This window comes from Hemicordylus capensis, chromosome 3 (genome assembly GCF_027244095.1).
Source record: "Hemicordylus capensis ecotype Gifberg chromosome 3, rHemCap1.1.pri, whole genome shotgun sequence".
Classification (NCBI taxonomy): Eukaryota; Metazoa; Chordata; class Lepidosauria; order Squamata; family Cordylidae; genus Hemicordylus; species Hemicordylus capensis.
The window spans coordinates 121,362,844-121,381,697 of NC_069659.1; the positions used below are offsets into that span (position 1 = coordinate 121,362,844).

Genomic DNA, 18,854 nt, shown 5'->3' on the forward strand with positions numbered 1-18,854 from the left:
CTGCTTGGTAACCCCAGCAGGCCACCGAGTGGGTTGAGACGGAGGGGCTGCTGCAGTGGACAGGAGCTGGTGGCAGTGGGAGAAGGCAGATTCCTGGCAGGAATCACCACCACACCACTGGGGTCACGCAGCATCTCTGTGCCACCATCGCCTCTCTCAGAGGCCCAGCACCATCTCCTTCCTAGTGGCAGCGGAGGGAGGGGGGAAGCGAAATTAGTGAAGGGCACAAGTGGAGGGTGAGCTGCATTTATGGGTGGGCGAGCTGTGCCCCACATTATGATAAAGATTTCTGAAAGAGAAATGGAAGGGCAGGTGGCAAGTTACTTGCCTCAGAGAGTAGCGTCGGCCTGGCCCCTTTCTGGAGCTACCTGTCCCCTCCCATTGCCCCCAGCCCCGCATCCCCTAAGCGCCGCCTTGCCTCTCTCTCACGTTCTGCTCCCCACACCCCATGTTCGCGCGACCTGCCTGCGGTCGGACAGCCCGCCCTCCTGGCCGCCCTGCCACTCAGGTCTCCCGCAGCCAATGGCGCGGGCTTCTGTATCCCTCTCCCCACCCCCTCCTGGGAGTGAGGGGAGGGCTGTGTGAGTTGGAGGCTGGCGGGGGGCGAAGAGAGAGTTGCATGATTCAACTTTTTCTTGCCGAGTTTCTGCCGCGCGGAGGCTTCCTCGCCTCCCTGCCCTCCTTTAGCGAGCTGAAGTGACGGTGCGGCGCGCGGAGTGGAGCGTCCTGAGGCGGCTGCGGCTCGCGTTCTTCTCCCGCACCCTGCTGCACACAAAGCCATGGGGTTTAAGGAGCCCGGCGTGCCTTTGACCCTTCTCCTCTGGATTACGGCTTCCTGGGGCTCCTTGCCTGGAGTAGCTGCCGCCGGCGGGGCTGGAGAGACTGCGGCGGCGGCGGCGGCGGCTCGTAGGCAGGACGACTCTTTCTCCGCGGCGAGTGTCTACGGAGCCAGATGCACCTCCAGGTGCCTCAGCTTGCAGATCACTCGCATCTCTGCATTTTTCAAGCATTTCCAGGTACGGGAAAACAAACCGGTGCCCAGGTAGGGGAGGCAGCCCCCCCCCCAGTTTAGCATCTTGCTCCAGCCCGGCATTTTCTACGGCTGCAATGGAGCGCACGCTGGCAAGAAGGAGTCCCCTCTTAATGGGAGAAGGAAAAGTGTAGGTCCTAAGTTGTCAGTGCATTTGCTTAAGGTGGCAGCCCTAGTGCACGTTTCCCAAAGAGTAAATCCCACTGAGTTGGGACTGACTTAACTCCCGAGTAGCGTGCCTATGATCGGGCTGCACCGAAGGACTTCTAAGGACACAGCCCTATCCGTACTTTTAACGAATGGATCCGATTGAACGACGCGCCATTTAGTAAACACGCGTGAAAATCGCGCTGTAAAGCTGCAATCCTGAGCATGCATGCTTGGGAATAAATCCCGCTGAAACAAATTGAATTTGTAAGCAAGGCAGAACCGGTTTGTTAGTTTGTATCCATGTAATCCTGTGGGCATCCTGTTTGCTCCCAAGTTTTCTCCTTTTGACCACTCTTGCAGTCTTGATCATGGTGACACGAGTGGACTTGTCTCTCTCTCAACCCATGTTTATCGGCGAAGAGGCGACTTTGATTCTTAAAAGATTAGAGTGCCACTTGTTCCGTATTAATTAAGTCTAGATATAAAGTCGCGATTCTGGGTGATCCTATGGGTAATCTGGGTTTTTTAATGCACATTTTGACCACATGAACTAGGAGTGGTAGTTACTCCAGCTTTAATCATGTCGATTTCAAGTGGCAGCGTCTATATACCTGATATAAGATTGCAAACTAAATATCTTTTCAGACAGACTATGTATCTTTTCACATTTGCTGCTCACACCTTTTTTTCCTCCCACGCAGTGGTTTGTTTTTGTTTTTTAAAAGTGATTTCTATTTCCAGTACATGCCAATGTACAGAGTATAACATGCAGAAAAAGATCTCAGCAGAACTGGTGATAGTTTTTGATTGCTTATGGTAAGGTATGCAAATATCTTTGGGTGGAGGATCCTGAAGTATGCATGCTTAAGGCTGCAACTGTGCACACTTCTGGGAGTGACCCACTGAACACAACAGGACTTCAACCATTCTTGTGAAATTGTGCTGCATAATCCTGTGCATGTTTACTTCTATTCATAGTAAATCCCTTGGAGTTCAGTGGGTCTGACTGTCTAGTAAGTGTGTTTGGAATTCTATTATTGGTGAACTTTTAATACACTATAGTGTTGTATCTCTTCATCAGGGTGATAAGGATGCCTGTATCCTTTCCAAGTCATTTGGTTAATGTTTATGATGTAATGATTATCTAGTTTACATGAGTGATTGTAACCAACGTGTAGTAGGTATGCTGGATTAATCAACTTGTCATAAGAAGGTATGGCTTTGGGTAAGCAGCTTTCATATGCCAACTTTATGGCCAACATGTTGCTTGTGTGTTTGAATTCTAAGATACACACTAGGGATTTTCTCTCCCTCCCAGCTCTGTTTCAGAGCAAAGATGCAATTTATTCTTACTGGCTCCCTTTCAATGAAAAGAAGTGAGTGAGACTGAGAGAGAGAATGCTGGCAAGTGATTTGAGACTGAGCTTTCTACACCTTTTAACTGAAGATAGCTCTAGACTCTAGAGTTGCTTCTTTTTAATTTGACTTGAAAAGATCAGATTGCCTCCCTGCTTGGTGGAGGAGAGTCCAGCACACTAACTGCCAGTTTCGGTGCAGAGCTCAGAATTCTCAGTTCTGTTGAAACTGATGGATTTCAGTGAGCCCACCTGTCTTACTCTGCATAGGATTGAACTGTAAGTTCTGAAAACATGGTGCTTTGAAAAAGGCGACTTCTGTAGACAACAAGGGAAGAAGTTTATTCTGTGGATCTTTGCATTAATGTTTACGTTTCTGTCTTTGGCAGTTATCTTGGTAAAATAGGGCGTGTAGCATTGCTTCTTTGCTTTCTGCCACAGGCAATGTTCTGGAATAATTCTTCCTGAGCATCCATGTGCATGTCATGTTTTTAGTTTGGAAGCTCTCTGTATATGGAAAATGAAGCAGGAACAGAGATAGTATATTCTTCCTGGTGTGTTTGAGTCTGTGTAAGTACCTTCTTCAGGGGGACTGATGATCAGTAATTGGGGGGGGGAGGGTGTCTTTATTTTTATTTTTGGTCACACACACAATTTATTTTTGTCTTGTTGGTGTATGAACTCCTTGAAAAAGTAGGAAAACTGTTAGCCATTTGTATGGCCTAAATCACTGATATTCTGAAATGGTAAATTGATGGCAACCAAATATATGGTTGCCATCTCTGCAGAATATATGGAATTGATGGGTGGTACAAAAATTGCCTTCTTTATAAACCATGTGGGGGGTTTCCTTGATTTACAATATATATGAATATATGTTAGATGGGCGGGGCGGGGGGGAACAGAACATAAAACTTTTTTAGAGCAAGTAATGCTAGTTACTTTATCTGTTCTGCTAGCTAGAAGACATGTTAGGAACATAGGAGCTGCCTTATTCCAAGTCAGACCATTGGTCCATCTAGCTCAGTAGTGTCTACTCTGACTGGCAGCAGCTCTCCAGGAATATTTCCCAGCCCTACCTGGAGATCCTTGGGATTGAACCAGGGACCTTCTGCATGCAGGCAGATGTACTGACTGTGGTTCCATCCAGTGTTCCCTCTAACAGGGATTCTTCCCAGATGTTGTTGACTACAACTTCCATAATCCCCAAGCAAAAGCCATTGCAGCTGGAGATTCTGGGAGTTGTAGTCAACAACATCTGGTAATCCCTGTTAGAGGGAACACTGGCCCCATCTCCCAAAGGGAATATTTTACAGCAGATGGTGCTCTCTTGTAGTCACCTGTCCAAATGCAAACTAAGGAAGCCCTGCTTAGTAAAGGGGATCATGCATACTTGCTATTGCAAGACCAGCTCTTTACAATGTTACACCTTACAGTGATTCTTATTGTATTTAAAAACCTCTGACAGAATAGATGCAATTAAATCTGTGCAGTTTTTCTCTGGAGGCTTATTATTGTTATTTCATACTTAATTTAAAAAACAAATGAGACTTTTCATACACTCTTTCTGTACATGCTTTTTTACATCACATCGTCCCACCTTTAGCTATGCCTAACACAGTGAGCATGGAGCCACAACTAGACTAAAAGTCTGGATTAATACAGCCTTTGTGACTCATGACACATTTTATTTTAAAGTTTTATTTTACCATTAATACAAAATCTGATATCTCTAAACACACAACCACATAGAACTCTGAATGAGATTATTGGATGCATTTCTATATTAAATGTCCTTTTGGTCCCTGCCATACAGATGCATGAATTTGAGGCCCTCTTTGCTTCCTGACAGTCCATGATGAAGAAGAGAATCAGTTGCATATTGTTTCTTGCACTGCAGTCTGCATGACCAGCTTTGTGATAACCAAGATGAGAAATACAGGTCCTTTGTTTAACCAGGGGCTTATTTGTGTTCTTCCTGAATTTACATTGAAGTTTGCGGTATGGACTTGACTTGACTTGACTTGACTTGACTTGACTCCTATCCTATCCTATCCTATCCTATCCTATCCTATCCTATCCTATCCTATCCTATCCTATCCTTTGTTAAATAATTCCACTCAGCTGAACAAAGTCCTTAGTGCAGAAACATATAACAGTTAAAACCAGATCTAAATCAAGAACACAAATAAAAACAAGTCTAAAACTATGGAACAACCAGTAAGGCTGATACAGAGATAGCATAAAACCAGCATAAACAGCAAATTATGAATAAAAAAGCTTGTGGAATAGGAAGACTTTAGCCGGTTGCCTGAATGTATATAGAGAAGACACCAGGCAGATCTCCCCAGGGAGCGCATTCCACAGGTGCAGGGCCACTACTAAGAAGACTGTCTCCCTTGTAGCCACCCATTGCATCATTGTAGGTGGCAGCACTCAGCCTCCAATGATAACTTTAAAGAATGAGCAAGAACAGACAAGGTGATTCTATGCTAGTTAAGAGTGCTTTAACTCTTATGAAATGAATGGCATTTATGGAAACATAGGAAAATGCCTTATACTGAATCACACCATTGGCCTGTGTAGCTCAGTATTGTCTCCAGAGACTGTCATCAGATCTCTAGGATTTCAGGTAGGCATAAATCTAGCTCTACCTGGACATACTGTTTATTGAACCTGGGACCTTCTGCATGGAAGGCATGTGCTCTGCCACTGAGCTATGGCCATTTCTTTTCAAGAGTCTGTCCATTTAAGTCTAACTAGAGATACTACTTAGTCATTGCAACACTGCAGATGTGGCCTGTCCATGTTATATATTAGTAGAATCTGATATTCTTTGATTGAATTTGGTGGATGTTAGTTACTTTACAAACTAAACCGACTTCTCTTAAACAGTGGAGAGATATTTGTTATATCCATCGATTTTGAATTAAGCATATTTTGGTAACACAGTGATTTGAGAACTGTGATACAGGACAAGAATCCTGCTCATCTCCATGAGTTGATTTACACAGGTCCGTAAGTGTTTTTCTCTAAATATTAATTCCATTAACTTATACTTTATTCATCTTTTCTTTCAGTGCAATTGAAGTGAGCAGAAATGACGTACATTCATGGAATCAGTTTGAAGAACTGGTAGTTTTCCCTGTTCTTGAGGAAAAAGTAATACAGGCTGCCATCAGATATAAAATAGAACTAGTTGGCCCGGGCGCAGAGCATCTGCACCCCTAGTTTGGCCCGGGCGCCTGTCAGCCACCGGCCAGCCTCCTCCTCCTCCTTTTGGCTTGGCTCCACCGGGCATCTGCCTTCTGCGCCTCGCCTGCTGCCTCCTCCAGTTGGGCGTGGCTCTGCCAGCTGGCCGCCTCCTCAGGCCAGTGGGGCGTTGCCCGCTGGCCACCTCCTCATGCTGGCGGGGCTTTGCCCACTGGCTGCCTCCTCATGCTGGTGGGGCTTTGGGCTACCCACCTCCTGTCTTGCGTGCTCCTCCCCTGCGTGGCCTAACTCCTTCCCACCCTCAGTCAAGAACTCTTGTGAGGGTGCCACCACTCTTGTGAGAGTTCCGCCACGCATCCCCAAGCACCCCCACTGGCACATCTACAAGAATTAAATATATAGATAGTTTAGCCTTACTTAAAGGGATGTGCGGAGATGTTTGATGTCGAACTCCCACCCTGAAATGAACCGGGGTGTGTTTGTGGAGGTGCCAAAACCGAACATGCCTGGTCTGGTTCGAGTCTGTTCTGGACTCGAACTGAACCAGGCAACCCTGTTTTGTGCACATGCCTACTGACTGATAGAGAAATCAAAATGGTTATTACAGTTAACTCATGAACGAAAGCCCAGGCATTCAGTTCATGTACAATGTAAGGTCCATCTGTTGCCATGCATCTGTTACTATGCATAACATATGACTGTAATGTTTTATAACAGGAAAAAATATTCCAATATGGAATAGTCAGCAAGATATGACAAAGTAAAATGTGTGTAGGATTGCAATCCTATGTGTACTTACTTGGTTTTAAATCCTGTAGATCAGACACAAAGTACAGAAGCTGTTAAATGTGTAATTGCAGTTCCTCTTTCTTATCTTTTGCTTTTAAATAACAACCATGCTATTTAATGGTTAGTTAAATATATGGGAGGGGAACTGACCTGGATCAGGTCAGTGATGCAGGTAAAGGCAGGCTTAGCCCTGTGAAAATACCCCCCTTCTGAATTTGCTCTGGCAGGGAAGCTGTTGGTGCAGTTAGGGAAACCTAATATGACCAAACATGCATAGGATCTGACTGTACCTGTTTAGGATAAAAACACTGTCGCAAATTCCTGAACAGTAGTTGTTAAAAGTGTGATTGTTTATTATTCAGTTTCTTTGTATCCTTTGGATTTTTGGTGTTAATTCTTGGCTTTCCAATACAAGATCATACTAGGAACCTAAAAAAAGATTAAGTTGTCGTATCTGAATTGCACAAAATAAAATGTGTTTTTTCTGTTTTTTCTGAATGTGTATTCCTGTTCCATTTGAAACAATAAATACATTAACACTTTAGCTGAGTACTTGATAGGAATGTATAATGTGTATATGATGATTCCAGGTATAGTAGAGCAAGACAAGGAAAAGGTGGAGAGAATAAGATGTAAAAGGTTTGATTGCTGTCTTGCCTATAAGCTTTGAAATCCCTTGAACTTTAGAGGACAATCTGTTGCAATCTATTGTTTTCTCTTCTCTCTGTAAAGGTGAAGTTGTGCCATCAAGTTGGTGTTGACTCCTGGTGACAGCCCTGTGGTTATCTTTGGTAGAACTCAGGAGGGATTTACCATTGCTATCTCCTGCAGAGTATGAGTTGATGCCTATCAGCATTTTCCTGTGTTGCTGCTGCTCCATATAGGTGTTCCCCATAGTCTGGGAAACATACCAGCAGGGATTCAAACCAGCAACTTCTTGCTCCCTTGGCAAGTTACTTCCCTGCTGTGCCATGCCTAATTTTTAGACAAGGTGTTACTCTTAGCAGTTGCGATGGACCTGGATGAAGATAAAAATGCAAAATGCATTTAATTTTGGAGAATACACTGGGAAGTGTGTGTGTATGTGTATACACATATCCATATCAATATGTTTTGTAATCCACCATAAGCCTTAGTGATGGGGGTGGATTAGAAGCTCAGATAGATAGGCAAGGGTGTCCTAGATTTAAAACAAAAACTTCCTTCTATGAACATGCCTTTTCTTCAGAAGATATATCAAAAGCAGGAAATCGTTAAACCCAATTAATTATCTTGAAAGGGGATTAGTTTTTTTAAAAAAAACTGTTGTCAGTTGGTTGTAACTCTTTTTGTTTTACAGTTTCATTGGCTGAAGGAGGCAATTTACACCAGTCAGTTCCTAGTGAAAGGCCTTTTTATGTGTCCGCTTTCTTGGCATGATTTCTTTCTGAAGTAAAAACTGCTGACAGAATGCACATTGCCAAACAATAGTGATTACATTTTAATTAGCTGGGGTGAAATAAGCTGCAAATTACTCAGTTAAGACTTAATAACTGACTTCTTTTTATCCCCCCCTCTTTTAACTCTAACCTGTGAAAGCACAACACAATCTATCTAAATAACAGGAGATTAAATACGTTTAGGACATGAAAGCAGTAATGTACAAAAAGCAAAGTGATCTCGTTAATAAATGTTAAGCTTTCTGCTTTCTTTTAATTGAGGAAATAGAAGAAGGGGAGAGGGATATGGTAAACATAGTATGCCTTCACTGTTTGAGATGTATGAGAGATGACAAGGTCAAGCAGGTGCATGCAGCATTGTTCTCTCATAAAAACCGAGGATGAGTCTTTTCTTTTTTCCTCTTCTGCTATTTAACCACAGTGATTTCAAAAGGTCTTCACAGTGTAAATGATGCCACATTATATTCATTTATTATCTCTCTTACATTTTAAAAGAAGCCAAATATTGGCATAGCCGAACAGCAGGAGCGATAGTCTTTTAGTAAGAAACGCAAGACATGCATGTTCTGGCCTGAGATAACTCTGATTCATCTTCTCCAGTCTTTGATTTAGCGTATGGAGGCTTTGCTTTGATGGCAGCTACTAAGCTGGCCTCACAGGAAGTAATGTAGGTTAAATGATGCTTTTTACTGGGCCAGCATATGTTGGGAATAGTGTACAAGCTTTGGAGTTTGTCAGAACAGTTCTTTACAGTTCAAAATGTGCATGCTTTTTATCAACATAAATTGCTCCAATAAAACAGTTCTGGAATAAATAGTACGTGTTGGGTTCTATACCAGCAGGGTCAGTAGAGGAATGGTGATGTTACCACCTAGGGTGATTGCTTCTTCTTCTTTTTTTGGAGACTTCAATTCCCACCTGGAATTAACATAATAAAAGTGTGATTCCCTGCCTGACCTTTATCTGATGTCTTCAGAATGACAACAATTTATCAAAGCTCCAGTGGGTAAGAGCCCTTCCCTAACATATTTTTAAAACTTGAGTAAACCGGGATAGAAAAATAGAAAGCCCTCAGGGAGCACTTGTAAAATAGCATTGGCCCTTGCAATACTATCACATGCCCCAGCCTGTGATAGTACTGAGACCAGATAAAATGAAAATTATCTGAAAAGATGTTAAATAGGGGTGTGCACGGAACCGCCACACTGCGGTCCGGCACTGGGGTGGGGGGTAGCTTTAAGAGCGGCGGGAGGGTTTACTTACCCCTCCCGCCGCTTTCCCACTCTGGTGCCGTAATTGCAAGAGTAATTGGGGCGGTAGGATACCTCCCTGCCGCCCCTTCCCCGCTGCTGTGCAAACTTCCCAGCAGTCCTTTGCGCGTGTGCATGTTGTGCGCACGCTTCACATCTCTGACGTGCGTGCGCAAAGGACTACTGGGAAGTTTGCACAGCAGCAGTGGGGAAGGGGCGGCAGGGAGGTATCCTGCCACCCCAATTACTTTGAACATTACGGCGCCAGAGCGGGAAAGTGGCGGGAGGGGTAAATAAACCCTCCCGCCGCTCTTAAAGCTACCCCCCACCCCCGAACCAAACCACCAAGGTCCGGACCGGTCCGGGCCCATCCCTAATGTTAAAGATGGTTTAAATTGTTTGTATTTAAATTGTTAAATTGTTTTAAGTTTTTTGTACAAGTTTTTAACTTGTTTTATGCTGCTGTTAACCGCTCAAAGTTTGGGGCAGTGTACAAATTTGATAAATAAAATAAATAAATAAAGAAGAAATAGTTGCTCAACTAAGGTAAAGTGTGCCGTCAATTCGATTTTGACTCCTGGTGCCCACAGAGCCCTGTGGTTTTCTTTTGGTAGAATACAGGAGGGGTTTACCATTGCCTCCTCCTGCACAGTCTGAGATGATGCCTTTCAGCATCTTCCTATCTCGCTGCTGCCTGATACAGGTATTTTCCATAGTCTGGGAAACATACCAGCAGGGATTCGAACCGGCAACCTTCTGCTTGTTAGTCAAGCATTTCCCCGCTGCACCATTTAAGGTGACAGTTGCTCAGCTAGCCCCAGTGAAGTTGAAATCTGTCATAGAGACTATGTGTGGTAGTTTCAAACCACAGTGAATGAGGTGTATAACATGGTGGCTGATTTTAAAACAACTTTTAAAATTTAAGCTGTGAGAAAAGGACTAAAAACTGGATGACCTGAAGGCCAACAGTTGAGATGGAACAATCTTTAGAGGTTTTAATGAGAAGGTGGAGGGGTTGGCTTCAGAAGTGGTTGGCTGAAAGGTACCCATACATGCTTGCCATTGAAAGTGTACATAGACTATTCCTCGCATTCATATTCATGAAACTCAGAGGGTGAAAAGAGAAATTTATAAAAGTGCCCATGACAATTGGAACTTTGCTTTCTAAGCAAAGCAAATTTCAGTTTTCTGGGATCTCTCCTGAGCATAAACACTGAGGCAGAGAATAGTGCTGTGACCCGTTACAGTGTCCCTGTGCAAGGCTGGATTAAAGTACTCATTGGGGGATTTCCTTCAAACGCATTGTTATCAAAGACTGAAAAAGCTGACAAGCTTCATAAAAGAGAGAAGACTTCCTGCTTCTAAAGGAATTAAAGTAACTAGTGCCTGGAGACTTACTGTAGCTGGAAGCTCATGATTTCAACTCAGAGTTATATCCAACTACAAGAACTTGGTAGCTCTATACCAGGAAGTGGAACCAAGATCAGAAAACAACTAAATGATGAGAGGACTTGGAAGGACCCAAAGATCTCAACGCCTTTTAGATAATGGTTGAGCATGACAGAATAGGACCTTTCCTGTCCCCCCCCCCTTTCCAAACTAGGACTGCTTTTTAATTCTTTGGACAAAAAGACCTGTACCTCAACACTTTTATCTGAACAAAAACTCTGCAAGACAAATAATTTTTGGGGGAGTGGGCTTTGTATCAGTTTGGTTGCATGGGGGTGTGCAGTATACACACAGCTATTTTCCTCTGCTGAGCCTGGTAGCATGGTTATTGAGGTACCTAAAGCAATATCCTGGCAGTGGAGCAGGATATTAATTAATGGTTTATTTCATTTATTGCAAGATTGTCTGCTATGGTGGCAGAGTCTAGAGTCCACCATTCCATCTCATCACTGATCTTCATTTATCCTACTCCTAAATAATGCCAACAGTGGCAAATTAATGTTCCCACTCATTGGCAAGAATTGGGGGCATCCCAGGAGTGTCTAGCAGAGACAATTCTTCAACTCCACTTTTATGTTTTTTAAAAAATGTATCTCAAATGCTCCATTATTATTTAGGGGGAGAAGGGGGCCCTCTTATTCAAATATTTACAAGGAAAATGAAGGTTCTATCTAAGGTAATGCTTAGCAATCTATTAGTTTTAATTTTAGCATTTGTAGAAACATCTTAATGGTAAGAAGAGTTTCACAATGGAAACAACTACCGGACTGTGGATCTTCAATCAGAGACTGGACAAGCTATCTGTTAGGGATGGTGTAGTTGTGAATTTTCTGCATCAAACAGCAGATTGCACTAAATGACAAGGTCCCCTCCTACTATGACTCAAAATGGCTAACAGATCTATGCTGTTATCCTGTAATGTGAAAAGCTTGGTTTTGTTCATGGAAAAAATTGATCAGGTGCTTTCCACAGAAAGAACTAAATTTCTAGTGCTCCACATTTCTATTAAATTTCTATTATCTATTATATTTATTTCTCCTTGGCATACCCGTTGCTAATCCCATGTGTGGCAGCTCTCGCAAGAGTCCGTGAGCAGCCACTGATTAGCGATAGGAATAAAATAGGGATGCGGGCACCAGCAGGTGGCCGGCCAACGGGAGAAGGCGGTGGCATGTCGGCCCGGCCACTGGGAATTGGCTGGCTGGTTGGTGGGCGGGAGGAGGTCGCAGGCTGGCGGTGGAGGGGGAGAGAAGCGGGCCGGCTGGGCCAGCGGAAGCACAGATGCTCTACACCCAGCTCAGTTAGTTTAATTCATTTTGTTTAATAAATTTGTATACCACCCACTACCAAAGTCTCTAGGCAGTTTACAATGTGTAACACATTTAAATGTAACCCATTTAAATGTGTTAAATAAAAACATGAATTGAAATTTTAGCAGAAATTGCTCAGCTATCTCCATTTTGTTGAGCTAGGAGACTCTAAATGTAGGGGAGTAATTATTATTTTAAGCTTCAAATGTGAACTTCCAACTAACAAACTGTTAGATAAAAATGGGAGATACATTCTGGTTTGGCTGTCAAAATGTGATTCAAATGGTCTGTGTTCAAATTCTGCATTGCACCTTAAAGGAAGATTTTGGAGGAACCTTTATGGAGCTGTCAAAGAATATACTTTATTATCTTGAACACAAAAGTCATTTCTCAGAAGAATTTGTTTTTGGTTTCAACTATGGTTGCTAGGGATGTGCATGGACCGAGGTACGAACTGGTTTGGCGCTGTTGGGAGGGAATTGGGGAATGGGATCTTTTTTCTTTTTTTAAAGGAGAGCAGGCCCTTACCTGCTCTCCTGTTCTTCCTGCTGCAGCAGTGCTTGTCTCAAGAAGCTGTGTGCGATGGCAGCAACACATGATGTCCACACATGTGCGGGCACCATTTGTATGATCAGCATGGTCTTGCATCAAGTGCCGGTGCATTTGCAGACACCATGTGCATGCGAGCACCCAGCTTCTTGGGACATCTGCCACTGCATCAGGAAGCTGCATGTGGCAGTGGAGAGCAGGTAAGGGTCTGCTCTCCTTTAAAAATAAGATTCTTCTCCTCTCCCTCTCCAGACCTTGTCTGAATTTGTTTGGTGCCAAGCCAGTGCACAAACCTCAGTTTGTGCATATTCCTAATTGCTATACTTGAGAGAGAGAGAACAGTGACTCTGATTAACTGTTAGGAACCATGCATCAATTTCTTTTATTCAGATCAGAAGAGTCGAGAACAAATGGTAGTATTTGTGACCTAATCCTTCTATTACAAGGTGCTTTCATAACATCCCACATCAAAGACAATGTGAAACACTTTTTCAAGGACTGTTCTGCTCCTGATGTCAGTTGTCTAATACACATTTAAAGCCACTGCCAGTGGTTATTCTTTGCAGCTATGGTAAAAAAAAAAGAGAGCGAAAATTAAAGAGGATTCTAGAGCAACTAGATACTTTAAGGAATTATAAGCATAGTAAAACAGGTTCCACAAGAAAATATAACACCATTTAACTTCTTCAGCACTTAGACAAAAAGTAGTTTTGGAGACCCATTTGCCTCTGTAACGGTGTACAAACAGCACTATCACTCACCAAATAATATTATTAGAAGTAAGCAAAAGCTATTGGACTCCTAGCCTGGAGACTCTGCAAAACAAAACTTGCAGTATGATTGCTACAGTACAGTCTGTTGGACTGCAGTAAAGACAGGCCTTAACCCAAATCTGAAGAAATACAATATATAATCCAGACTATTGCTGTAAATTATACTGTTCTGAATACCATCCCTGCAAGAAGAGATTCAATACTATCTCAAAAAGAACACCCTTGACTCAAATTTATTCCTAAACACACCAATTAGATTGATTGTCCTGTTGAAATCAAGGATGTGGAGAGTGTTGTAAAATAATTGAAGACCAATAAAGCACTGGAAGTCTATTATTTTGATCCACAATCGTAGAAATATTTCAAAGACATTATCTTTCAAAGACATGCCTATATGATCTAATTATGCACAAGTCACTGGATGGGCTTCTCCCACATAGCAGAACACTAAAATTATTCCAAGACAGACAAAGAACCCCAATTGCTAGGTGCTTATAAGCCCATTTCCTTGATAAATTAAGACTCTAGTATAAAATATTTATTTCTAACCCAAAGGTTTAGTAGTATTCTATATTAGATCCATGTTGATGGACTGTTGTTCACACTATGCAAACATCTTTGGTAACATTTGCTGGAAAATACATTTATTCTGCCACTGGATGCAAACACCCCCTTGTGGTTATGTCAGTTGATGAAGAAAAAAACATTTGATGAGGTAAAATGGGACTGCTTGAAAACACTACTAGCCTCAATAGGGTTAGGAAAGAATGTTTGTGCTGCTGTGAATGAAAGCTATCATATGTGTGAATAATCCACTTTTCAAACACTTACCACATAGGGGTACACAACAGGGTTGTCCATTGTCACTGGCTCTTTTCACCCTTTCAGTAGAACTGCTAGCCATTGCAGTTTGGAATGATTCTGTAATCAAAGGATTAACAGTAAGAAAATAAAGACCACAAAGTAATGATGTATGTGGACAAATTAGCACTATATCCCACTAGGACTTTCCAGAGTTACCTTCACTAAAGCTTGCTAATTTTGGCACAGTCTCAAGCTATTAAGTTAATAATAGGCAAAAACAGAATCAAAGGCTACCTAGCAGTCTCTCCAAACAACTGGACTTCCAATCTGAGGTGTCATCTGCAATTATCAGAATTTTAAAAAGCTTAATCGTGGCCAGTAATGAAAATAGATCTGAAGGATTGTATCTCAAAAAATGTATCCTGGCTTGTTGGAATTGCAGCATGAGCATTTCATTCAGGTTAATGTTTGTCAGTTGAAATACTTTTAACACTCGATATTTTTTAAAACGATTTAAAAAGCATCAGTCTCACTACAGGTCTTCAGGAGACACTTCTTATTTCTTGTCATTGTGAAAACTATCCATTTGTTCCTGTTCTATGCTTCCTGTTCTGTAACCACTCACAAATCCATAAAAAGGCCCATAATCTTATCTCATGATTGCTAAGTTTGCACAAGTGTATTTAGTAAGGGACTGTCAGGATCTAGCTAAGCCTGGATTGAGACTGTTTACAGTTGCCCCTGTAGCAGTCTACTGCATTGCAACTAGTCTTTGGGACTCCAGGTCCTACACACACACTGGCTCTCTGCAAAGTAGGAAGGGCATAAGAATTTTCCTGTCTGATGCAGGCCTTGCCTCAGTTTCAAGGGCTTCTTGGCATGTTGTATCTACTACTTCTGCTCTGATTAGTTGGCTTCCTACTCTCGATTGAGTTCCTGACCTCCAGGTTGTTGCTCAACCCCTGGATCCTGATCCATCCTGATAGTTTGATTCTTAGCTCTGTTTCTGACTCTTAGCTCTGTGGATTCTCTGCTATCACTGGTTCACTGACTCTCCTGGTCCCAGTTTCAAACTCTGCACCACCTTCATGGCTCAGTCTGACAAGGACTTTGATAAGAATGTCTAGGTATATGCTGTCAGCTGGATCATCTCTGTCCACAAACCCGACGACATTCTCATGGCTAGTGAGGCTTTTCCAGAAAACATGTTGATTCACTTTCAGCAAGGCTTATTCTTTATTTTTAATAATTTTATCTTTAATTATAGTTTAGCTGCAATAGATGTCAAGCTATTCCTGGATCCCTTCTTAGACATCCATTTTACATTGGCTGCCTTCCAGTCTTCTCGTCATTTTATTCTTGCTAAAAGATCAGCAGTTTCAAACCGGAATTCTTTAAGAACTCAATGTTTTGAACAGATGTGAAGAAATCCAAGTGTTCACTGATTCCTGAAAACTGGACCCGGCAACTTATATCTTGGTAGTAGGAAGCAAGCTTTTTTATCTTACATTGGCTCATAAGTTTGTTACCCGGATTTTGGCTGTACAATTGAAATATCTGTTCTTTATATAGCAGAACTTGATCATATTTCTACTTGCATTGCTATATTAATGTCCCTACATCAATGGTATAATATATCCTTTGATGTTGTGCTGATGCAGCAGAACGCCAGCATAAGCATTTGTATTTTGGTTGCAGTAGTTATATTCTGGTACATTGCATTATGTAAATTAGTGGAACACATATTAAGTCATTTAGATATTTTTGTAAAATGGGATGCACCTTGCTCTTGAATGTTTGTAGTATATAGTATTTATAGTAAATAGCACAATGTGTTTAAATGAAGACTATGAAAATTTCTTACTTAAATATAGATTACTTAGGATTAACAAGCATTCTGCAGCATGTTCTAAAAGATATATGGTTTAATAAGTGACTCAGAGGGGGAACCCCCATAAACTTGGAAGACAGCTTGAAAACAAGACTAATTTCCCAGATGCTGAACAGTTGTACTTTCGTTCGAATGAGTGCTTGGATTTGCAAGTCTATTCAGGAATGTTGTTTTAATGCCAGTCCAATCTATAGTACTGTACTTTATGCAATTCAGAGTGTTAATTCTATTTCCTTCAGGTTGTTTTCTGGCTATATTAGATATCTAACTCTACTAATAAAAATATATGAATTATTTAAAGGCCTACTCTTGACAGATAATAATTATTACACAGCATCTAATTAATATATGAATATAAGATGCTGTGAGATTAAGGAAAAAGCTAATATTTCTGCATCGCTGCATCTTATTTCTTTGTATTTGAAGAAGATGGTGGAAAACATATTAAAAAAAATCAGAGTGCATTGAGATCGTTAAAATCAGGAATTGATAATGATATATACAAAGGACAGAATAAGGAGTTGCCTATCCTTTGTTTGCCTTATAACACTGATGTGGGAAGCATTTGCGGGGGGAATTGGCAGGTCACTGTGGGCATCAGTGACAACTAGAGTGCTATGTGCCTTCCCATCACATACCCTCTAGTGGCCACTTGAAAGAGTGTTCTTTGTACTCTTTACCAGTGCCAAAAGTTATCACATTTTAACATCACCTTCGGTACAAATGAAAAATAGTTCATGTGTGTTTAAATGACTCTGGTCAGCCTCCTATAGATTTCAGTGTACTAGGTTTTTATAGGAATCTAGAAACATGCACAGACCATTTCCTAGAATGAGGTAATACTCTTATTCAGACAGAATTCGGATTCTATTTAATAATGTGTGGTCCAGCCTCTGTTCTAGTTTTATAACATATTAGAAAGCCGACTTCTAAGTGTGGCAAAGTGCAAATCAGGAAGAATAGGCATTAGAACGCCTCCTGATAAATTATGGGCATCGTCCAGATGCAGACTTCTGTGAGTGGAGTGTGGGAGACGTGAGTGGAATGCAAGGTTTGCCAGTACCACCTTTGCTCTGCAGCTCCTTGTGTCTGGAAAAATATTCATGGAGGACTGGGGAAACCCTAAGGGACATAATTTTGGGCAGACGGAAGAGGTGGATTTACAATGTTCCTTCATGGGTTATAATATCCTGCTAGCTAGAGTGTCAGTCTGGATGCTGACTTATGTGCCTTGATTAATTATTGGATACACAAGTCTTTCTGTACAAAACTGTTGTGCAAGTGGAAATGCCTCAAGTCTGAAAATAATCCAGAATAGATTTTTCTAAGGACAAATATTGGTTTTCTACATAAGTCTGCTTAGGGCAAACTTTAGGTAACGTCTAGTTAACAAATGTGAAGGCTGTTAATACCCCCTTTTTTTTTGCGCTGGACACTAAATATAAATTCAGTTTCATTTTATGCTTTGAAAAGTAGCTTGTTAAAAGTTGGAAATACTAAAACGTCATTGATTTTCGCTTGGTTGCTCATTTTTTTCACTAATGTGACTTGCATAGAAGATTCAGTGCATGGTTAAACAAGATTAATCTAGAAGAAAACAAATGTGGACTAGAATATATTAGTAGAACATTAGACTTGATGATGGATGCTCAAATATGTCCCTTTTGTTTTGCTGAGGAAGATGTATCAACTTCTGCATTGCTATTTGGTCTCAAGTCTCATTCCATGGAATGTAACTCCCCCCACAATACATCTTGGGAAATTTGCACTATATTATATTGGAAAATGGTGTTAAAACTCTCCCATATTGATATGTGTCTTGGTAGAGAATTGAGTGGTGGTGGAGCAAATGAAGACTGCAGATTAGGAAAAACAAACAATTGCCTGTATGGATCAATAAATTTACATTATTGTAGATCAGATATGTTCATCCAGCTCAGTATTGACTACTATAATTGGCAGTAGGTTCCAGGGTCTGAGATTGGCCTCCCCCCGCCCCCAAGCTCTGCTACCTGAATCGCATTTAACTGGAAATTCCAGGGATGGAACCTTGCACCTTGTTGATTCTAAGTAGGACTGGTTGAAGCTTGAGGGACCTGTCTGGCTTTGGCCTACTGTGGCCTGAAGCAAAGTGCCATTTTTTTGATGCCAAAGCTGGACCCAAGTGAAGCAAAGTGGCCTGAACCTTTGGCCTGCCTTTAACCATCCACCCTAGAAGTACTCGCAGAAACAAGATGTTTTTCTTTACCTTTGCTCCAGGCCATTGCTACAGCCTCAGAAAGGACTACAAATTCCAGGAGCACCCATGTCATTCCTAGGATTTCAGGGGGAAGGAAAAACACACCATTTTAAAGGTCATGTTGTGAAATATGATTGCCTACTCATGTGTGGGTAGGAGTAAAGGTAGGGAAAAGCAGCTTGTCTCCTGTCCCCGCTACCTGATCCATAAGTACTTTGGGTTATGTGTGGGAGGATGTAAAGTAAAGCAGAAGTAAAGTGGAGGTCCCTCCAAAGAGCCAAGACAGTCCCTTGAACTAACGCAGGCTCCTTCACATATGCCTAATTCTAAGCATGTGCTATGGCTGATCTGTGGCTGCTCCCCTATGGATCAAATGATTAAAAGACTTTTCAGGACTGGCATCATGGTGGATTTTATAGCATGGGCTGGTTCACATGTAATGGGGAACCGCGGTTCCACCCTGCACTGCTCTCCTGTACGCATTCGTATGTTCGAGAGAGGGGCCTTTCTGCAGTCAGCAAGACTGCAGAGAAGTGAGGGATCTGGCTGTGTTGGCTTCCTTCTTTCCTGAAATACAGCCTACATAATCAGTAGAATCTGGAGCAAGGAAGGA

The 18,854-nt window shown here is 41.9% G+C and overlaps 1 protein-coding gene across 1 annotated transcript in view; it reads left to right on the forward strand.

The window, feature by feature from the left end:
- The first annotated feature begins 584 nt into the window (after positions 1-584).
- Positions 585-18,854, forward strand: part of ANOS1 (anosmin 1) — a 144,473-nt gene continuing 126,203 nt past the window's right edge. Inside the window, exon 1 of the mRNA XM_053309850.1 lies at positions 585-1,016. Within this exon, the coding sequence (XP_053165825.1) occupies positions 780-1,016 (237 nt within the window). The 5' untranslated portion in view covers positions 585-779. The remainder of the gene's footprint in view (positions 1,017-18,854) is intronic.